Source organism: Takifugu flavidus, chromosome 1 (genome assembly GCF_003711565.1).
Source record: "Takifugu flavidus isolate HTHZ2018 chromosome 1, ASM371156v2, whole genome shotgun sequence".
NCBI lineage: Eukaryota > Metazoa > Chordata > Actinopteri > Tetraodontiformes > Tetraodontidae > Takifugu > Takifugu flavidus.
In genome coordinates, this window is record NC_079520.1 from 3,156,723 (window position 1) to 3,179,749 (window position 23,027).

Consider the following 23,027-nt stretch of genomic DNA (forward strand, 5'->3'; position numbering starts at 1 on the left):
GGCCGCTTGTTTCACAGATGACGTCTTTATTGCTGCTGGGTTGGGTGTGATCGCTGTATCACTCCGAGGTTTATTAAACAGCGTCCGAAGAACCCTCCATCCATCCCGACGCCTCATCCCGCCTCAACAGCCCTTAATTGAGTTCTGCGGCGTGATCATTTGAAATCCCATCAGCTGTTGCTGTCGCAGCTGCTGCGCACGCACGCGGATATTAAAGACCAGACGTACGGCGCCTTTAAGAGGCCGCGGTCAGCATCTTCAAGACGAGGGACGCATCTAATGAAAGGCTCAACGGCGCGACCCCCCCCCCCCATCTGCTTGAGCGTCCACGGGCGGCCTAATCACCCATCCTGGACTCATCCTGGAAACTCCCAGAAGTCACAAGTCAAGATTCAGACAGCAGCTGTAGGCAAAAACCACTTTGAACACTGTCACTCACACTCTCACACACACACACACACATACACACACATATAGATGTTTTCTGTAGTTAAGGTCCCGGTTTCACGGGGCTCGTGGTCACATGCTTCCGTGCTGCGGGGTCCCCACTTTTGACCACTCGGCCTCAGAGATCTGGGAGCCTCTTCAAGAATCAGTCGTTGCTCTGCAGACTGTGAAATCATTTCAGCCCAGAATCGATCGAGGGCAACTCGGGATCTGACTTCCAGTCACGGGATCTGCCTCAACGTCGACCCAGCAGCACAACCGAGTCACACCTCAGTTCTGAATAAAATCATAGATTTGCACTGTACTTTTTAAAATCTGGTTCCCCTGCTGTTGAGCCAAAACACCAGCCTCTCCTCAGAGATGGCTGTGTAGGCCACCCACGTGCACGTGCTGGCAGCTACAGCCGGGCCAGTCTGGGATCAGGTGCTGCTCTGGAGCGTGTCAGCAGCTCCTGCATGAAGACTGCACTGATGCCACTGACCCAGACCCGGGTCCAAGCACCTCCAGGACCGCGTGTGTCCAGGAGCTGACTGACAAATAAATCCAGGTCAGGGAGGAGATCCCCGAGGGGGGGCCTCCTCAACAGGAACCCAGATGTGGAAGCCAAACTCGCTACTGAGCCACCGCTGAGTTATCGTCTCCACGGACAGATCGGTGTACCCCTCACTGTCGACAGTTGGCAGGAACACCGTCACTATTGACACTATTGACAGGAACACCGTCACTATTGACACTATTGACACTATTGACAGGAACACCGTCACTGTTGACACTATTGACAGGAACACCGTCACTATTGACAGCAACACCGTCACTATTGACACTATTGACAGGAACACCGTCACTGTTGACACTATTGACACTATTGACAGGAACACCGTCACTGTTGACACTATTGACAGTAACACCGTCACTATTAACACTGTTGACAGGAACACCGCCGGTGGAGCTGTGACCTGTTACTCGAGAGTTGTGCTGCTCCAGCCTTCTGTGTTTCTCTTCTGTTGCTCAGCGTTGCTTTCATGGGCTGTTCAGACAGATCCCTCAAATAAATAAATAAAAACCCGTCTGTGCTTCAAAGCTGGAGCGTCTGTCTGTCTGTCAGGTGACAGATGGAAAACACATTTGATTCCAGTTTGGCCTAAAGGTTGTTCTATTGACCAGCTGTGTTTATGCTCCCTGTGTGTGGCGCTGGACCCCAGGAAGCTGGTGTGAAGAGAACAGAGGGAAGCTGTCTGCTAGCTTCAAAAGGTTTTCTTTTTAATACATACATATTATTTAGGATGTACACAGACGACAGCTGGATCGATAAAGGAGCAGAGCTCCGGCGTTCGCTCAGGGGAGACTTGTTCACTTCAGCCAGATGTATTTGTCTCCTACATCAGCGTTGTAGCCGGGGGCGTATTTCTTCCCGGGGAGCTGAAATGACAAGAAGTAAATAAATATAAAGAGCTGCTCAAATGTACGGAGAAAATTAAGGGCAGAGTTACAGTTCCAGGCGTGTCAAAGAAATAAAAGAGTAAATTAGCTGTTTGTTATTAAAACGCTGAAAATCTAATTAAGACAAATGTGTCGCGGGCAGAAGTAAACCGACGCTCGAGAAGCAAAAGGCACCAACATCTCCCGAGCCGAGTGTTTCATTTCATAACAGCTGTTAAATTAAATCAGTGTTTACTTATTGAAAGTCTTTTTTTGTTAAGGTTGTCTGGCCATGAAACCCCGGCGTCGTGAGCCAGGCAGCAACAGATCTAGATTACATGGTGCGGAGGAGGATTATGTCGCCATGTGCCACAGGGCTCTAAATGTCAGGTTGCAGCCTCCTTCTCCTGCAGCAGAGGGAGACAAAAAGTCTCCAGTCAATAAACACTAAAGGTCAGGAGCAAATGTTCCTCGGGAAGACTGATGAGACCAAAAGCTTCGCAGAATATTCCACATCTGGCATTTGCCATCGCGTCGCCACCGCGCGTTCAATATTTCAGGGCCAACAAATTAGTTCCACGGCGCTGACGGTGCGGCGCAGGTGCCACGTGGCGGAGCGAGGAGGAACAAAGTGATTCAACATTATTACACCTGGGCCGGCCGTCACAGAGGAGGCGTCGCCGGCGCGTCTGCGTTTCATTAAAGTGATTATTTGATGATAACCAAGGATAAAGTCGTCACGCAGCTTCTCATTAGTGGCGCCCCCAGCTGATGAGGCAGGATTATCGCCATGACCTCCCTTCAACACTCGCTGCCTTCAGAAGCTAAAAAGAAACGCCGGCGCAGCGGTTCAACTGGACACAATCTTAAAAAATAATCAGCTTAAAGATGCTGCAGCGACATGAGCGGCGTTCCGCTGGAACAGTGCAACACTAACACACGCCGCCGCGGGACACCGTCCAGCCCAACTCAATGTTTAACGCTGCTGCATCAAATTTAACGGTGAAGGGTTCAGCAATGAGCTGTTGTCATGGTAGAAGTCCCCTCGTAAAAAAGGACATTATGAACGTCCATGTTCAGCATCTTTCTGATAACATTTCCATTAGCCAGCAGCCGTTGTAAAGTCTTTCTTTAGGACACGTCTTGAATCCAGTAGGACGCTCGTGACTGATTTTATGATTTCTGTAAAAGCTTTAGGGAACATAAAAATGGAGTGAACTGGTGCCCGCATGCTGAACCCCCCTTTGAATACTAATGTCATTTCTTTCCGCACGGTCTTCCATTTCTGGAGCAGAAGAGGTCAATCTGACCGGAGCCGGCAACGATAATGAGCCTTAAAAGGGGAGGGGGGGGGCACCAGCACAAGTGGTTAGCATAATCAGGGGTTAGCTGAATCAGTTTTTTCCTCTACGATCCCATCATCGGGATGTAAACAAACAGGGGCTTGGAAACCTTTAAAAAAAACCTTCAAATTTGAGGCGTTTAAATGTAAAGACTCTTGGAGTATCACTGAAACATCCACACAAACATCTAAATCAGCGTGGCTCCGCTAACTGTAACGCAGCTAAATCATTCAGAATGTTAACAATCTGCTGCTCAGCTGCGCACAACACACATCAGACGCGGCGCCTCGGCAACCTGCGGCGTCGCGCTTTATTATAATTAGCAGTCTGTTATTACCAGAGGTGTCTACATACCGATCTATAGGCGTAGTACTTCTCATCGTATTCGTGGGCCCCGATGGTGATCTCTGGCAGGAAATTTGGTATGTGGGTCAAGTTCGCCACCTTCTGTTTGTCCTGCACACTGTAAAAAGAAAGAAAAATGTCCAAGATGCTACTTCAGGCAGCTGACCTGGGAGGTGATCCACAAAATCTCACAGCATCCTCATGTGGTGATAAGAGGTATCGTCCTGGTTGACCCACGGCCCTTTCTCGAACTTCAGATTCTCGACGTCTTCCACCACCTGCGAACAGCACAGGACAGGTGAGCCCAGCGTCCACAGACGCGAGCTCCGAGGCTTTTAAAGATGGCGGACCTTCTCAACATCAAGGGCTTCGGCTTCGTTGTACACGAGGACCTCGGAATCAGCCCTAAAATAAGACAACAGACGTCCGCTAGTAAATGTTCAAAAGTTTGGAAAACGGGTGAAAAAGGAAGCCGTTCCTATCGAACTTAATCTACTGACTCAATTTGAGGGAGGAAAGTCTTCTTGTAGCCGTCTTCAATGTTCTTCAGGTAACTCAGCGGCACGTTCTGCAGATAAGACTAAAAATAGTTCCATTGTCAGATTATTAACAAGCTTCCTCTGGCAACATTGCATCAGCAGATCACAAATGTGGTTGATCAGAAGTGTGGCGTCGCTACCTTTCCGCTCTGTTTCAGCCGCTTCTGCACCTCCTCTGCTGGCACGTCGATATAGATGTTGAGGTGTGGGAGCAGGAACTCACAGATGCTAATGTGTCTGATCTCATTATAGTGCTCCACACCTAAAGTGCAGGGCGAACTCATCGGTGGCGCACAAAGAAAGACTCAAGAACACTTTACTCTTAAAATCGGAACAGACAACTCACACTCCTTCCTGATGTAGCCCTCTTTAAACATGGCGTCTATGAAGACAGTATCGCTAAACGGCGAGCGCTCCAGGACGACTCCCTGGCCTTAAACACAGACAATATACAGTTAATGCTGTCCTGTCACTTTTGTGTGCCCATCTCCATCTGTGATCACTATGTGATCACCTGTGAGAGTGAGAGGTACCTGTGGTGAGCAGGTGTTCGACGGCGTCAGAATACTGGAGCAGCCTCATGGCGTACATCCACAGCTGCAGTCTGTAGCTGTTGCCGTCAGCAGCTTTAGGGTCCGTGTAGAACTTCTCCAGGCTGCACAGCCCGTTAAAATCAACAGGAAGTGGCTCCTTTTCGCCCGTCATTTTGTCCATGTAGAACGTGTCGGGCTCAGGCATGTAGAGCATCCCTGTGCACAAACGGTTAGACTTTCACTCCAAAAGCTTTTCACACAGTATTTATATCACAACAGATTTACATTGTATCCATACATCAGATTAATGGGCCACATCTGCAATATTTGCAAAAGCAGCTTGGGAACGTACCAAGATTCTCAGCCAGCTTCAGGGCCAGGGCACCTTTCCCTGAGGCCAAGTTGCCATCCACAGCAATGATTTTGCTAGTCTTGCTTAACCGAGGCAGTGTCCTCTCCCCCAGGGCGTAGGTCAACCAGCCATACCTCAAGGTTCTCCCTGGGCTCGTGTGAACTCCTGCCTGAATCAATTAAGAATCAAACAGAACTAAACTGAGTGCAGTCTCTAAGCGCTGCTGTCAAGAACGCTGAAACCCATTAACCATCTCAGGGTTTCTCCAGATTTCCCAGCTTTCTTACAAGAATGTAAAAATAACAGACCTGTAAGAAACACTTGCAAACAAACGGCCAATTTTGCAACAAATGACAAAAAGGAGTGTCAAAACCAACAGGAATTATCCAAAACAACTATGGCCCGGTGTAATGCTAACAGCTAGAGAGGCTAACGTTAGCATGTCCTTGTAAAATGAACGCGTCTGACAGGCTAAGCAAACATCCAAACCCCCGTGTTTTCCGTCCTTACCTTCTGTATAACGTTAAATGATTTAAAGGCAGTTGTTCCCGATGGGATGACCAACCGGATCACCCTCAGGGCCATGATTTAACTTCCTTAGAAAACCCCTCTGACCTGACCCGAATAAGTGACACAAACGGGCGACTGAATTATACGTCATAGAGGGGAGGGTTGGGTTCTTTCTCTATGCTGTCGCACACATTATACGTTTTCCTGCGTTCAAGCGTTGTATGAATGAACTCCTAGACAGAAATGGTATTTGAAAATATTTAATATGACGTAAAAATTATAGAAATGTTTGAATTTATATCAGCGAAGAAAGAAATTAACATTGAAGCATAAACTGCACTTGCAATAACGGATTTTTAATGCAAATTATTATATGTTATTCTTAATACAACGCTGCTTGCAACGATAGAATAAAAATCTTTCAATTCAATTATTTTATTTGCACATATCCATGTGGACTGCGTGGATATGAGACAAGTGTGTAGCACCAATGTAAATCCACCAGCAGGTGGCAGAATTGACTTACATTGAGTCCCGAGTCACACCTCAAGCCATTCGTGTGGTCAGTTAATAAGGGAAAACACAACCGGCAGAGCTGTAACAGAAGCTAATCGTTGTTACATCTTACTGGTTGTTTGATAATAAATCAAAAATCACCTTATTTTCTCAACTTTTCGTGCATCTAGCCTGCCACCTCTAAACACATGATTCACCTTTGGAATTTCAAACTTTAAATAACACCTGCAGCCTGTCAGCACAGAAGTGCTATTTGCTGGTTGTTTCCTCCTTAGACTAGAAAACCTGCAATGTAAAGACAGGTGACAGGCAGCTCCACAGGATTCATATTTTGAGCTGGTTCAGAACGTACAAGCTGACAAAGCTGCAAAGCAAAAATCTGACTTGATCTGACTTGATGATGAGGGTGCTTACCAGCACCTTTCTGGATCTAAAATGTATGGATCTATAGCATATAAGCTCTGAACCATGTCCAGTATTACCACTCTGACTACTGCTGGAGCTTATCTAAAATGTGGTCTAATCTACTGACCAACGTGCCTGGACGAGAAGGGGAAGAGTAAAACAAACGAGATGATCTTTCTGAACTTTTGCTTCTAATCCTCCCATCTACCAGTCATAATTCATTTTTAGAGACTGGAGTTGCCATTTTATGCATTTTGTACATGCTTGTCAAACCCCATAGGAAATATGGACACTTTAAAAAGAAATAAAATGTCATTTTCATTGATGTGGAGCCATAAAAGAGAGAATAAATAGTATTATAATAAAAAGGGTACTATCCATGACAGAGTAAAGTGGATTCCACATGTTGTCATATAACATAAATGTCACACATTTACGTAATTGTATCTGTAATATGAATGATTGTCAGCTTCATGTGACCCTTCATGTGACCCTCCAGCCCCAGGAGAGTTCCTGCCACCAATAAATGGTTCTTGTGTCTCCATGGACGGAGGCCAGGAGGACCTCACGAGTTCCACAGGTTAGAACTGATGACAGAGCTTTGTTTGTTTGCTGACCTGGTTTCTTATTTACACATGAAGCAGGGCACGTTTTTGATATTATAATAATGACTCCAACATTCAGGTTTGAATTCCACAGTGCTTGATATCACCATCTGCCTCAGACTGCTGCTCTTGTGCCTGTTTTATACCTGAAAAAATCAGTTTGTCTGAATAAATCTGCCACTCTAGATTCAATTCTTTGTTGTTTAGGTACCAAAAATCCTATAAACCATCGGCGCTTACTTGTCCAAGATACCCAAATAACCTTAATATACTTGCAGGGACGGATAAAGATGGTCATTTGGTGGACAGACTCCACAGCAGTGATTGACATACCTGGCCAATAAGACCGTCGTTGAAACTCTCTGAGCACACAAGAGCAAAAGGAGGGAAATAATGACACTCGCAGGGCGGTCGGTGCAGCGGATGTTGGTCTGGATGCAGCTGTGGTGGGGGGGTGGGGGTGTGTGTGTGGGTGGGGGGGGTGATGGATCTCACTTACATCTCAGCATGTTACAAACCTCCTGTCCTCCACACGCGATTCTTCCCTTCCTGGAGGGCAGCACTCCTGTTTCTTGTCAAGCCGCTGCCTGTTTGAAAGGACTCCAGAGCTGAGCGAGTGTTGCTACCCAGCAGAACCTCCCACGGCCCACGCAGGGGTTCTGCTTTCCAGCATCCGGGCAGCAGCTCTTCTCTGCACGAACAGCCCAAAATCTCTCATCTACACTCTTAAACGGTGCGTCCAAGTGGCTGCAGCACTTATTTATTAACTAAAAAGGGCAACTTTTGACCAAACAAGAGTCACTAATAACATCTGTGACCACAGGAATCTGACAGATGATCCGATTCCGATGGGATCCGTGTCCTGCATATGGTTCAAACCTATTGATTCAGATGATGACCCGTTGTTTTAAATCTTCCATTTGTGACGGGTCTAAAACCTCCACATGCTTTGTCTCTGAGCGCACATTTGGACAAGGTGAGCTGCTGAACCCACAAAAGAATGAGTCAATAAGAAGTTTGCCTCACGTTATTCTGGGATATTCTGAGGACAGCGAAAATCGACTTGAATCCAAAAGTTATTGTGAAACGAAGACATCCAGCCTGGTATTGATTGGCTGAGTTGTCACGCAGGAACGTTGGAGAGCAAAATAAACAGGCGCACGTTTTTGCACGCTAGTCACGGTTGCACGGCTCTCAGCAGATTGTGTAACACGGTGGTTGCTGCATTAAAAAAAACCTGCTCGTTTATCCTCAGTGTTGATGCTGTCAGAGCTCCAAAATAAATAAAAGAGTTCTGGTTCTCAAGCACTGGTGTGTTCAAACAGAGATTTAATAGAAACGTGGCACGATAAAAACTCCAGGCCTCCTCCTGCATGTGTAGCGTCCTCCCACTGACTCGGAGGCTATTGAGGCATCTGAGAATGTCATTAATAGATGCGGAGAAACATCACCTGTAAGCTAGAAAAGTGGTGTCACATGCATCCTTTATTATATTAGAATCTGCATCCTTTCCTTATTCACCCTTTATCTTTTGGTTTTTAGGTTCTTCTCACACTTTCAGCTCCGTTCTCTTGAATTTCACATTGGCTGAGATCCTTTGTGGAGATAATTCTTTTCTTTTTTTTGCTCTGCACCCTGTTTTCCACAATGAGGAAGCGTTGAAGGGTATGTGGCTGAGGGTAGTGAAGAGCTGGAACCACTCCACTGGTCCGGACCTGAAGCACGGGGAATTGTCCAGAACTCTCGCGGACGCCTGCTGAAAATTCCAGTGCAGCTCATCATTTAAATGTGCAGCTGGTTGCAAAGTCGGGCCCATAAACCACCACAGTGACCCGGACAAACCATATACTGAATGTGAGATGAGGCTAACCCTCCTCCTAATAACTCCACTTTGTAGTTTTACATTGGGTGACTAGTGTGCTTCTGCTATTTGTAAAGATTGAGAAATTTCAGCTTTCTTTACCACAAATTGCCGCATTTGTCATGTTGACGTTGTCTTTTTGACCGACATGTTCCTCTGATGATGCCAAAACGCAGCCACAGTCTGATAATTAAAGCAGGGAATCTCCCTCATCTTCGGTCCACCGCACATATTTGATAGAAAGTTGTTGTTTTTTTTAATTATTTTTTACTAAATAGAGGCTTAATAAAGGATTTCACGGATTCCAGAGTGACCGTTATGTCCTTGCTGATCTGATTTGGACCTCAGCCACAGCACCCAGCTGTCAATCACAGCACCGCTTGGCGGTTAATGGAATGATGAGGAGTTCTATTAATGTGAGGACATCTCTGATATGCAAGAGAAGCAGCAGCAGCTCAGCGGGGGCGGGGCAGACATGGTTGCACCGTCACTGGTTTGTCAAATAATAATAGAGAATTCTTAAATGGCCACTAGTTTGCCTGAGAGAAGCATGTCACGGTGTTGTGAAATGTGGCGGAGATGTCGCGGCTGTCAGCGGTTTCTGTGGAGAAAGTGTGAGTTCTGCACTGGAAGCACTAAAGACTCCAGGCGGTGAATATGACAGCTGTAATGAGGAAGCAGAACATGACCAAGATAAAAACCGGCTGTTTACAGAAGAACAACAATGAAAGCATAGGAGCCGTCGCCATAGGAACCCTCTGCAGCCTGTCTGCCACTGATGTGTGCAGAGGAGATAAAATCACTTCTGCAACACATTAAAAGAAGGTGTTTTTTTTAATAAAACAGCTGTATTTAAGTGATTTTTGGATGCTAATAGCTGTGAGCTGTTTGCATTGTTTTCATGACTTTTGAAGGAAGTTTTAATGTTACCACAGGTACTTATATGTCTTCACACACAATAGCTTGTTTGTAATATTGTGCTAGAATGGGGAAAGCCCTTTCCGGTTTAAAGTTGACAACGCCTCGAAAGCAGCAAAAACACAAACAAAATTCCAGGTTGACAATAGGTCTTAGTTTGGATTTGAAGACCTCATATAAGCTGATTTATGAGCACAGTTTTAGAACCATTTATATGTAATTATGATGGCTTTGGACCCATAATATCTCTTTTTATTCCACTCCATGAATCACATGATTTAATAGCATTTCTGACCTCTATATAGCCCATGTTGCATGAATCTGAAACATATATATTAGAATCTGCAACTGTGAGGGGGGATTATGGAAATCGCAGGATGAGTGCATCCTAGATTTTATGACTGAAGCCGTTTTACAGTTTGATGTAGTTACAGATGTAAATTTAATCAGGCAGAAATCTCAACAGCCCGCGCGTCCACCTCGAACCGCAGCAGCGCGCACGCGCATTTCCTGAAAACGCCCCGTCAAAAAGAAAGGAAGAAAAAAAACAAAACAAAACTAAGAAAGTCTGGAGCTTAAATAACAAGTGCTCTCTGCGCATCCGCGGGCTGGAGGGTTGGACTTGAACTAAATGTCGCTCCGAACTTCGTAAAGTTTCCCTCTCTGGGTCGGACGCTGAGGTTAATCAGGCGGCCGGAGGTCAGTGACAGTAACCGCCCACCGGAGTTGTCAACGCGGCACATCTCCGGACATCTGTGGAGGGCGATTAAAACTTAACTTCTGCGGATCCGCCAGCCGAGTTCCATTTTACCGATGGAAGCGGCGATTGACTAACTGAGGTGAAGTTTGTGGCTGCTGAAACCATGTTGGGGAACCCGAGTTCCTACGCAAATAAGAAGAGGAAGAAGCCTGATCTCAAACAGTAAGATTTAGTCTAATGGTCTAATGTTCTGCAGGAACACGTCCTTGTTGAAACTTGCTGTTATCGTGCGGAGAAGTCACTTTAGGTGTCCATTTGGTCGCTGGAATCACAATATTGACAGTCATATTGTCCTGAGGGACTAGCTAACGTTTTGTTCACTTCGCCGACACTAGTTACGCAACTATTGTCGTCGAATCCCGTTTCCCAATCACCGGACCAACGTGGATAGGCTCGGGTTGTGTTCAGAAGTGATTTCGGTCCACATTATAGGTTCTGTGGCGAAGGTTGTTGCGAAACTATGGTAAAGTTTGTCTTTTGTTCCTCCGCGGACTACCTTAAGAACGCGTCTCGATTGGATCTGGCAGCGATCGCTTGCCCTCGCGCATTAATCACAATCAAGTTGGAGAGTCGGCTGCTGCTCTCACGCGATGCTCCGAGGGGGGGCGCGAGGCGAGGGCTCGCGGGCTCCGAGTGTGTTTTTGTAATCCGATACGAAGCGCGTGCGTGCGCGCGCGCTCGGGTCGTAGCCTGTTGCTCTCTTTATCCCGGTTTTGCTCCGATTCCCGCAGTATTTAAATGTCGGTTAAATTCGAATCCCGTCCCGTCGAGTCGTAATTGATCGTGAGAGCTCACACCTGTCGCTCACAGGAACAGTTGGTCAAAGATGGCGCCAACACGGCGGAAGATCGACGTCCAGCGCGTGGGCGAGGGCCAGTTGCGTTTCATAGCGACGCAAACGTGCACGGTGTCACCAGTGTGCAAGAATCAAGAAACACGGATTCGGATTTACGAGACAATCAGGGCTCCTCACAATGTAAAATAAATACTCCTATTTACCTTCCATCCATTGGTAAACAGACCCACATTGCAATGGGATCTGCGTTGGCAGCTCTAATCAACATGCACATTTAATTGATTCTGGATAATTTGATTTGCAGCCAGTCTGGATCTTTACTCTGCAAGGAGAATTGGGTTTTCCCGGACAGCCAGCTGGGCTCTGCTGCACAAAGGCTCCATTCAGACCCACTAAAATGGCAGACCATGACAGCTCTGTGCTTCCAGACTCTCTCTGTCATTACCCATACCCTCGGCCTAGGCTGCCATTTTGCTAATGCTATACATTGTTCTCTTTTGTATAAAAGCACCATTGTGCCTATTTAGCAAATCCAAAATTCCACGTTTTCTACCAGCGTGAAGCAACAGGCGTCGGCTCTTGATGCCGACGACAAGAGTTGTTGCCGTTGTTGACAGCGACGAGAGTTTGCAAATAGTTGTGAATGGAATTGGAAAATTCTCCAGCGTCTTATTCAGCCCAAAGCCCACATTCCCCCAGGAACCCACAGAAAGAGGTTTCCTGGTTCGCGCGTGTTTAATATTTTGAGGAGAAGTTGCTGGGTTTGATTCCAGGACGAAGCGTTCGCGTGTCCTCTCCCCTCGTATTGTGATTTTCCCACTGGCTTCCTTCCCAATGTAGCATTTGATTTGTGGTCGGCAGCATGGCGTCCTGGTGCAGCATGGCGTCCTGGTGCGGCATGGCGTCCTGGGGCGTCCTGGTGCGTCCTGGTGCGGCATGGCGTCCTGGTGCGGCATGGCGTCCTGGTGCGTCCTGGTGCGGCATGGCGTCCTGGTGCGTCCTGGTGCGGCATGGCGTCCTGGTGCGGCATGGCGTCCTGGTGCGTCCTGGTGCGGCATGGCGTCCTGGTGCGGCATGGCGTCCTGGTGCGGCATGGCGTCCTGGTGCGGGACCCCTGCACACTCTCAGCCCACTTATTTGGCTCTCTGCTCTGGGTGGTCTGAAACACTCTGGCAAATGAAATTACTGTCAAAACTGCTTTCTTTTTCTTTTCTGGACGGACAATTAACTTATCCAACATTTTAAATTGCTCGGAACCCTTTTTCCCCCATGAAAAATGCCTTTTGTTGTACCGATTGCTGCTAGTGAGGAAACCTTGACGCTTTCATTGAACCTGCCTTGCTCAAGGGTCCTTCCTGTTTAAAAGGGCTGCTTGTGGATACAGTTGTGATTGTAAGAGACGCTGTACAACGAAATGTGACTTGAAACTGAAGCGAGCCTGTCTCCTGTGTAGAAAGAAGCCGCCTAATGGCAGTGACGTTGTTAAATCCAACCCATCGAAGCGCCACCGGGACCGGCTGAATGGAGAGCTGGAGCGGCTGACAGAACTCCTGCCTTTCTCCGAGGAGGTTCGCACCCGTCTGGACAAACTATCCGTCCTCCGCCTGAGCGTGGGGTACCTGAGGGTCAAGAGCTACTGCAGTGGTGAGAGTTAATGATGTGCATTTACCAGATATAAGGACGCACTGGGATGTGCTTCCACCTTGGAGTCGTGTTTTAGGAAAGGACGGTTGTAACTTTACTTCCCCCTCAAGCGTGCGGTTATGAATGCTTCCCAGACATTTTGGCCCTTTTCCAACCCTCCACAATAGGTCCTGTGGGGACCCCAGCTTGAAAGGCGGTGAGTAATGGGCAGGTCAATTATACCTGAGTCATTCCCAGCACCTGCAGATGACTGATCTCTGATCTCGGAGTTAAACCGATATCATCACCGGGCCGATGGCAGACAGACGGCTGACTGGTTTGCCGGAATGAGTTTGTTTCCTTAGGTTTGGTGCTGAAGTGAGTTTGAATGATTAATGCTTGTATTTACAGGGTTTACCACCTCAGCTCTTCACCTGGACCTGTAAATATTTACATATTGTGGTTTCTCTGCTCGCTAAGTGTTGTGTTGAGGGATATGAATGCAGGTAAAAGCAGCCTGGAGAGCTGTGACATTCCGGCGCTGCTTGTTCTCACACCTTTTCGCCTACTTCCTTCCTAGTGTTTGTTCTTCATATCAGCTATTTTCAAGGCTCCGACACTAGATTTTAATCTCTTCTTTATCTGGAGGGGCTGGTCCTCCCCGCCCCGCCCCGACCTTTACTCCGACTCGTCTCTGACTGAAAACAGGTTAACGTGCAGGTTGGGAGAACACCGACACGGGGGTTCTATGCGATTTTTAAAAAGTATCGCAGCTCCTGTTGACACGGCGAGTTTATTCATATGCAGCGCAGCGAGCTTGGCCGGGGTTGTTGGGCGTGTGAACGTTGCCTACGGAACAATCGAACACGTCTCACATGTCAGCTGTTTACACTGCGCATAATAGCGGAGTGTCTGATTACAGGAAGAGTGGGATTAGCCTGCCATAGTCTGCTGGCGCTGGCACGGCCCAGACATGCGATAGGGCCGCGGCATTAGATATTACCTGTGCTGGTCGCGTCATTCGAGTGTTTTCAAAGGTGCTGCTGAAATCTAGATGTTTTATACTTTGCAGTTATTTGCACGTGTGAATGAGGTCACCGGCTTGTCATTGCCGAGTGGCGTGTTGCACTTTGATGAGAGGGAAGAGTTTTAGACGCAGATTGTGCACCGATGGGGACCTGTGGTCACCTGACCTTTCACTCAGAGGTCATAAAGGTGTTTGCTGCCAAAGAATTGTACCTGTAATTGACAGTGGCCCTGGCCGTCACTGCCGTGTCCATGGTTAAATGCCTCTCTGGGGGCTTTGGTGTGCAGCAGCTGTAATTCTATTGTAGCTGGACTCAGTGGTTGCTGTACAGGACCAGGCTTTGCTGTGTGCCTCCCCTTGGGGAGTCAAAACATAAACCTGGGATGAGTTTTCAGGTGCAGACACGCTTAAAGTTTATGATAAGCTTCCCATAAATATTTGGATAAAAGCAAGGCTGAAGGAACAAGATAAAACCTACTGTGCTAAAAGCAAGTGGACAGAAAGAGATGGTGAGGCCTGATAATGAAACGAGCTATTTGTGGCTCAAGATGGAGGGGGGCCGGGGGGCGTCATCGCGTGAGCACGGGATGTTTTGAAGAGCTTGTGGCTCACTTCTGCTGACATATTTGTGTGACACTGTTAGAAGTTTGAGGAAATATGTCGACTGGCTTTCCGAGCGTATTGAAAACATCCAGGGCAGGCCTGAAAGCAATCATCCCCCGTGGTTTTACACCGCGTCATGGGTTGTAATGTGGTGCAAGGGATCTCTCAGCCATTCACGAAGCCTCGCGCTTGACACGAGAGGCAACAGAACGCAGCTTTATTCATCCGGAGGAACGATTGTATCCAGTGTGTGTTTCCTCATCACTAGCAAAGCTGCCTCCACCAGTGTGAATACTGTGACATTAAATTAGCCCTTCACTGCAAACCTTTCTACTATATTCCACCTGCCCCCCCCCCCCCCCCCCCCCAGTCTAAACACACCATATCTGATGAGCTGTGGCTAAATTAAACCGTGTTGACGGTCATTTCAGCATCCAAAGCCACATGCTTTCATTCTTGTGGGCTTGATAACGATCCCCGTACCGATGTGATGAGTAAGGCCCACCTTCAGAAACAAGCACCTGATCTTGGACGCTCCCTCCTGCAGATAAAATAAGCCTGTTTTAAAAGAAGGCAGATCTTATTTCAGCTGAACAGACATTGAGCTTGATTACTGTTTATTTTGCCCCAAAGACACAGCGGCTTCAGCCCTGCACGAATGATCACTAACGCAACTGCAAAATGGGTTTTTGGCTTCTTTTTTTTGTAGCATTATTTAATTCACTTTGAAATGCATAGTAAATCTACGTTAAGCCTCTTACTGCAAGAGCAGCTGCCCGTACAGGGACGCTGCACTGAGCTCCCAGTCTGTTTTTCTTCATTTCCTCGCCTTTTTTTTAGATGACGCTCTTGTCTGACAATGAAAAATGGGAGGCCATTTCCTTCCCCTGAAGTCCTGAAAGTAGATGAGGACATTAATCAACAGTCTAATGGGAGGCGGGACCTGCGCACTGTACGGCCCGGCTCATTGGCTGGTGTTTGGGTGCTAGCCCGGCCTTTTCCTGCACATCTGCGTGAGAACAGGGATCTCTGTGCAGGATCTACTGGAACTAAATGTTTTCAAATCAAGATAGTATTCCCCTCTGCATTGCTGGCGTGCTTCGTGCTGGCTCTGCATCAGGCACGCTTCCAAACCTGTGACAACATCTCTCCCGTCTTCAAACACCCTGGCGTTTATTACTCGTGTTGAGAGTTTACCCCTCGTTTATTTGCTCTTTACTCTATTTGCTTCCCTTATCAGGTTAAGCTGCTTTTGCACAGGATTTCCAGGAGTGTTGTGGAGTGTTGTGGAGTGTACTGAGTGACGGCTGTGATAGGAAGAGCTCGGTATTGTCTGCAGGTCACTCACCTGTCACCACGCAGACCTCTGCCCCAGATACTGAAACAAGTTCTCTCTGCTTCCGAACACAATCGGCATGAACTTTGTCTGCGTTAACCCTCTGCATGAAGCTCACAGGTGACTGGCTCCCTGTGAACGGAAGGCTTCACCTCGGCTTTCCTGCACCGCACCCACAGTGCCAGATGGATGCACTTCAGAAGAAATGATCATAATGTCGTGCATAAATCATCAGTCCCAAATAAGCCTTCCGTGAGCTTCTCGACAAACGGTGCAAGTAAAGGCATCGTCTGCAGCCGAGTCACGGCGTCGTGTTGGAACAAGCAACGGGCCGATCAGTCAAAAGATGCTTCTTAAGGTCTCAGCGGAGGAACCGAAGACGAACTTTGATCCCACCTGAGCAGAACGGTTAAGCTTAGCTTTGCTTGAGCTGTAGTCACGGCTGTTTGTGACCAATGCTGGGAAAATCCTGCTCTGAACTACCGATTTTATTCCAGGAATCTTTACAACAAGCGTAGTCAGTGTTCTAGGCAAAGTTCCACAGACCTTGAATTTAAAAGTAATTATTATACTTACAAAAGTACCAAGCGTGCACACCTAAACACATGCGTGACGTCGGTCTGAGACTGACCCGTTGTGCTTTTATCGCTTCTGACCGCGAAGGAAAACCTTTGGAAATGATGCTGAACAATTTTAGCTCCTTGTTGCGTAAAGCAGTGAAGGAAAAATGCAATTAAATACAAAGTACGAGTAAATTCAACCAAATTAGTGACGCGTTTATTGACTGTGAGACGCGTTGATGGAATGAACGTCGTTCACAGATGTAAACGACGGTAGGTTTGTGTAGGTCTCATCGTTCTGTCTGTCAGGTTTGCAGCGCTGAACACGTCGGGCAGATCCCGTGTTTGCGTAAACACCGCCCGAGGTGGGAAATCTCTGCGTCTGTGTCGGAGGGGGAGTGTCGAGAGGCCCCTTCGCTCCCTAAAGAGGCTTGCGTGACAGGACTGGACGGACAGGTTGGGAGAGGCCGCGTCCTTGGATTTTCCTGTAGGGTGCTTGCACAGATAAGGGACACGCAAACTATTGCTTACAAAAATGAAAAGGAAAAGCAAAAACAAACACCCTGGGGGGGAGAGAAGAGGGGGGCCGGTTGGTGTGTGCATGTGCAGTCCCATGCAGCCAGATCAGGGCTTTAGCTCCTGCTGCTAAAGCCACGCATCAAAAGCTGTTTTGGAGTTGGAATAAACGCCCCCTGCTGGCCGAACCCTGGCCGTTCCTGGCGTGACATTAGATGTGCGTGATCCGTTCCAGATAACGTTGGGGGGGGGGGCAGCAGTATGTGGCGGCTCTAATCGTTTCATCATTGGCAAAAAGAAATAATGAGTACTTGCTCAACATTTCGCATGCGATGGTTTACAAAAGACTAAATTGCACAAAAACCCCAACTAATTATCTGAGTCATTAAATAAGCGTGTTGTGCTTTTATTATAAACCTGCCAACACAAATGAAGCAATAAAAGTACCGGGGGGGGGGGCAGACCTCCACCATGCTGGTCCTCTCCCCACATATTGTGACCTACACCTGTCTTATACAATATAGGTGGTAGTAATATAAGGTTAGGTAAGGTGAGTCAGTCATCATATAGTATTCCTTTAAACAATCCTGGTAAGTGTGACAAGTGAGCAGCTGTTCATGTTCTCGATGCTCACGACAGCATCCAGCAAACGTGTGCGTTTGAGTTGTTGCCATATCTGTTAAACAGGATCCTGGTTAATCCTGTCTCTCCCCACCCCGGCAGCGTCCATCAGGAGCCGCAGAACCAGTCCGCTGAGTCCTGGAGCGAGTGGACAGAATGGCAGCAGCACGGACGCCGCCGCCTCCTCTGAGGGGGACCTTCTGCTGCAGGTTTGGCTGCAGCTCTTCTACACTTGTGTCTCAGTGATGATATCGCTTAAAGAACTTTGCTTATATCCCCATCCAAGGGTCATTATCGAGGAGCGATTGTGCACTTTGCTTCACTTTAACAGCACGTCCATTAACACGCCCTCTGGTTTGGGACGGTGTTACTGTTGTGTTCTGAAACGTGGCACGGCCCGAGCGAGACCTGACGGCCTCGGGTACTCGGGCGTGGTTTATCTATGAGCTCCTTTGTTGTGTGGAGCTAATCCAGCTCTGCCTGCAAAGGAGGAAGTTATGACAGGTGAGGCCGCTCGAGTGTGCGGCTCTGGCCAAACCTCAGACACGCTTCATGCTTCTCAACAGAACCCGCACCTGTCTGGTGGCCTGCACTGTGTCGGTCGCCACTCATCTGTCAAGCTCATTGTCCTGCTTTGTTGATAATAAAAACTAATCACAGCTCACCAGCGTTCGGCAGCACAATAGGCCTTTGAGAAGCAGCAGCTGCTCAGTTTGGATTGTCAGGGGGCAGCAGAGCTTTCAGGTCTCTGTACAGAATTCCCAGTTCTCTAAAACACCTTCATGTATTTAACGGGTTTCATACTTTTGCACGTGTGCCCAGGCGCTGAATGGCTTTGTGATGGTGGTCACATCGGAGGGGTTGGTGTTTTATGTCTCCCCAACGATCAAGGACTACCTGGGTTTTCATCAGGTGAGAATCATAATGCCGTTTATTATTACGGGCTTATTTCTTTACATTAGTTCTTCATCCATGACTGTGTCATTGCCTCCTGTGTCTGTAGTCAGATGTGGTCCACCAGAGTGTGTTTGAGCTCATCCATACTGATGACAGGGAGAGCTTCAGACAGCAGCTGCACTTTGCTCTCAACCCCCCGGCTGAGACGGATGCCGATGGTACGAGCTCCAAATGGCTTCATTTCTTCTGAAACGCGTTCTGGGTTCTCCTGGTGTTGACCGTCTCTCCTGGTGTTGTCAGGGCGGCAGAGCTGTGGGAGTGCAGTGACTTACAGTCCGGACCAGCTTCCCCCGGAGAACTCTTCCTTCTTGGAGAGGACTTTTGTGTGTCGCTTTCGTTGTCTGCTGGACAATTCGTCTGGTTTCCTGGTTGGTGCCGTCCTCCCGTCTGTTTTTGGAGAAGGTTTTGATTTCTGTGTTACTAACCTCTCTTTTGCATCCACCCCAGGCCCTGAGCTTCCAGGGCAGGCTGAAGTACCTACATGGTCAGAATGGTTTGCGGGACAGTAGAACCTGCAGCCATCCTCAGCTGGCGCTCTTCACCATCGCTGTGCCAGTTCACCCACCACCGATTGTGGAAATCAGGGCCAAAATGCTGCTTTTTCAAAGCAAACACAAGCTGGACTTCACGCCTATGGGCATTGACAGCAGGTGATCGAAGTTCCAAACCTCCTGTTACGTTTGTTTTAGTCATTGTTCTGTGCGGATTCTTCTACAGAAACCCGTAAGGATGGATTTCCTTTTGAGTGCCTTTGGTGACACCTAGTGGTGATTTGCTGTCTGCTCGGGCACTCCTAATGTCTGTTCTAATATCCTGGTCAAATATGCTCATGTGTCTTCCGTAAAATCTCAATTCCCATATTTCCAATTCGGCTTCTAAAGCTCTTTGGAACCGGACCATGACTCAACAATCTGTTGCTTCTGTCTGCAGGGGGAGGGTTGTCCTGGGTTACTCGGAGACGGAGCTATGCATGAAAGGCTCCGGCTACCAGTTCATCCATGCAGCTGATATGATGTACTGCGCCGATAACCACCTACGCAGTACGTTGGCGGCCGTCTTCACCGACTGAGCTCGACCTTTGACTCATCCCGCTGACGCCGTGTTCTCTCTCTGACAGTGATTAAAACCGGAGAGAGCGGTATGACGGTGTTCCGGCTCCTGAGCAAGTCCAGCGGGTGGGTGTGGGTGAAGGCCAACGCCAAGCTGATCTACAAAGGAGGAAGACCCGATTTCATCATCGCATATCAGAGAGCGTTGGTGTGAGTGCTTCGCCGTCCGCTCCGGGGTCGCCCCGGCCGCAGCACGTTCTGAAGTCGTCTCGTTTGTCCCGTTTCAGCAACGCCGAGGGCGAGGAATACCTGCGCCAGAGGAGGCTGCAGCTTCCTTTCAGCTTCACCACAGGAGAGGCCGTTCTGTACGACACGGGTCCCACGGTGGACCTCTCGCAGTTTCAGTTTAACAAGGTCTTCGCTGATGGCGACGTGGCCAAGAACGTAGCCCCCGGCTCTCTGCTCGACAGCTTCCTCAAACAGGATGAAACCGCCTACACCAACACGTCCAGCAGCCCCTTACCTGTCGATCAGGTGTTCATGAACAGCCGGGCCCTGCTCAGCATTCCCAGTGACGCCTGGCCGGAAAATGGCGCGGCGTCCGCGGCGGGCGTGGTGAAAGAGGAGGCCAAGCAGTCGATGATGGCCGTCATCGACAACCTGGAGAGCGAAGACCTCTGTTCGGTGCTGCGGGGCCTCGACGCCGACGACGCGGAGGTGGCGCAGTGGGAAAATGCCCTCAACAGGCTGAACCAGAGCGAGGATCATCGCAACAGTGTCGGCTCTCAGCTGGAGAGCGTCTTCACTAGCGACATTTTTGACTACATCGACAGCATTTTGTTCAAAGAGAACGGAGAAGATCTAAACGGAACTCATCCCAGCTGCTTCTCCCCAGCCAATCATCCACAGGAGCCTCTCAGGCCGACGGCTGCTGGACTCTGTGGGCCCCCCTCCTTTCCAACACCGAGCCCAGATTGTGCTTACGCTCCACACTGCCAGCAGCAGGGAGGCCTGAGTGCCTCAGCAGGATCCGCTCAGACTTTCAGCAACACTAGAAAGCTCTCTCACCTGCCCTCAGATGTGGAAGCTGTTCCCGATGCCTCGGCCGCTTTCCAGTCCTGTGGGCGGATGCACGTGGGCTTCCCTCCAGAACCGTCTCAGCACCCCACACAGATTTTACTGCAGTCACAAACAGAGTTGCCATCCAACGGAGAGCTGCTGCAGAGCACTGTCGAACAGCAACTTGTTGACATTCTGTCACCGCTGGTTCCGTGCGGTGACGTTAACCCGCCTGCTCTCAACGTTCCCGTTTCGTTTTCCTCAGCGCGTCTAAAGAACAACCTTCCTCTGCAAACGTACAACCGGCAGCTTCAGGAGTGGCAGCAGGTGCCTCAGGCAGGCGTCACGCAGCACGTGCACGGGCAGATGCCAGCGCATCACGGCCTAACGTCAGAAAACTCCATCCTCTGGTCAAACAACGTCCCCGTTCTGACCCCAGGTCAGCAGGGGGCGCTGGCGTGCAGCCGTGCAGCGACTCAGAGCGCCTGCATGTTTGAGCAGCACTTCTCCAGCAGCCCAGCAGGGGGCGACGCCACCACACTCTCTGGATCCTCCGGTCTTAGATGGGGGGACGTGTACATGGATCAGAGTCCTCCTCAAGCTTCCTGTTATTTCCAGCACAGGCACAGCGAACCTGTGGTGGGCACCTCAGCCATCAGCCAGGAGGACGTCAGCATCAGCCCCCTGAGCGATCCGTCCACGCCGTCCTCCACCCAGCACGCCTTCAGCATCCAGCAGTACTTGGGCTGCCACACACAGACGCTCGTGTCCCACTGTGGGATGCAAAACAACTACAATATGAACATTAAAGGAGCAAATGAATGAGGGTCGCTTCAGACTGTAAATCGGTTCAAAACCAAACGTGGCTTATATACGACGACAAACTCGAGGTCACTTTTATTATTTATCAGATGGGTACAAAATTCATCAATTAGTGTATGTTTGAAGAAAAAAAGGAAACACAAACACAAAAAAAAGATCATTTCTAATTCAAACCTGGTTCCTATAATGAATACAATTTTCTACACTTTGTCTGCTGCATTTATCTTTGTTATTACAATAATGATTATATACGACACGTACGTCTGTACGTCTTTGTTTCTAGACCTGCTCGTACGGTTTCAGAAACAGTTTAGATTGTGTGTGTGAAACCAAATGTGCTGATTTGTAAAACATGAAAATATTTACCATATATATACCAAGACCACATAAACTTTAGAACATTATTCCGTGCAGTATGTGGCCATGTGAGGCCTCTTCGTCTGCTCTCTGTCCCGTTCCCGTGTGCCTCCCTCACACCCGCTGCGGCGTCCGTCCAGGTGGAGCTTTCGCAGGTTTCCCGAAGAAGCCAGACGGTGAAAGATTAGATTCCCAGCTTTGTTGGGCAGCTTCTATATGATCCACTTTGGGAATCGGCCTCTTTCTTTGTGCTGTTTTCATATTAAAGGCAGATTTCTTTAGTGTCCTGTATGATATCCTGTTTAAAAGTTCACTAAAATTCATTTTCTGTAAGTCTGTCAGCCAAACCTCTCACCTCTGATGCAACTGGGGGAACTGTTATTACACAGCTGAGGATCCTCACGTCCAGTAGGAACTAAATGAGTTGGAACGACCACTAGGAAGCAAGTAAACTACCTGTATCTTAATTCTCTGTATCGGTGCTCATCCCCAGGCTTATGTATTTTTATACCATTTACTGTGTAATTTCTTTACTGATTGTATGAAAGCTACACTACAACAATGAAGTACAGGGTTTGTGTGTTGTGTTCAGGGCAACGGCTCAGATGGGAATTCAATAAAAGCCGGGTCGGATCCAGGCATTCTGTCGCATCGCCAGCAGAGGGCGCCACCTCTGACGCCTCTAATTACAAACTATTAACCATGAACATCCATTAAACTGATGCCATCTCTTGGAGATGAACCAGACTGAGGACAAGGCTTTTGTCTCCGTTGTGGGTGTGTGTGGGTTTGTTTTTTTTAAATGTAACTCTTCTTCGTGTCTATATTCACTCAGCATTAATGTATTTTACAAGGCAGCTGCACCATGTGGCTGTTGCATGTTGGGAAATCACACTTTCACAAGAATCAGCCGTGTTTGAGTTTAAAGGCTTGGATGTTGAAAAGCATCCGTGGATCGTCTGGAGGAAGGCTGCTGGACTTGGATACCGCAAGACACCTGTAAGCAGACGTTTGAGCTCTGTTGGTGCGGAACTGTCAAATTCAGTTGGAATGTTTATGTACCTAATATATTGCCAAGCAACTATATCTTGTATCCTTTGTTATTTTTTATAAATACAGCTGTGGAATTAATGGTGTGTGATTTTTTT

At 48.3% G+C, this 23,027-nt stretch overlaps 2 protein-coding genes across 4 annotated transcripts; one reads left to right on the top strand and one right to left on the bottom strand.

Annotated features, from left to right (window-relative positions):
- Window positions 1–1,686: 1,686 nt before the first annotated feature.
- ndufa10 (NADH:ubiquinone oxidoreductase subunit A10) lies at window positions 1,687–5,648 on the bottom strand. Of its 2 annotated transcripts, none has more exons than XM_057034434.1 (10): window positions 5,489–5,648; window positions 4,979–5,147; window positions 4,627–4,842; window positions 4,440–4,526; window positions 4,234–4,355; window positions 4,055–4,134; window positions 3,905–3,959; window positions 3,747–3,832; window positions 3,564–3,672; window positions 1,687–1,866 (listed from the first exon to the last, which is right to left on the bottom strand). In XM_057034434.1, exons 1-10 carry the CDS (start codon window positions 5,561–5,563, stop codon window positions 1,798–1,800), a joined length of 1,068 nt encoding a protein of 355 aa, XP_056890414.1. In that variant the 5' UTR covers window positions 5,564–5,648; the 3' UTR covers window positions 1,687–1,797. The 2 variants fall into 2 exon arrangements, with proteins under 2 accessions (XP_056890414.1, XP_056890498.1); XM_057034518.1 differs by lacking the exon at window positions 1,687–1,866 and adding an exon at window positions 2,238–2,273.
- Window positions 5,649–10,317: 4,669 nt separating this feature from the next.
- Window positions 10,318–23,010, top strand: LOC130526502 (aryl hydrocarbon receptor-like). 2 transcript variants are annotated; one of them, XM_057034287.1, is made up of 10 exons: window positions 10,318–10,715; window positions 12,803–12,993; window positions 17,738–17,844; window positions 18,458–18,547; window positions 18,639–18,750; window positions 18,833–18,960; window positions 19,040–19,242; window positions 19,523–19,632; window positions 19,710–19,851; window positions 19,929–23,010. In XM_057034287.1, exons 1-10 carry the CDS (start codon window positions 10,657–10,659, stop codon window positions 21,523–21,525), a joined length of 2,739 nt encoding a protein of 912 aa, XP_056890267.1. In that variant the 5' UTR covers window positions 10,318–10,656; the 3' UTR covers window positions 21,526–23,010. The 2 variants fall into 2 exon arrangements, with proteins under 2 accessions (XP_056890267.1, XP_056890336.1); XM_057034356.1 differs by lacking the exon at window positions 10,318–10,715 and having other exon boundaries at window positions 12,943–12,993; window positions 18,841–18,960.
- The last annotated feature ends 17 nt before the right edge of the window (window positions 23,011–23,027 follow it).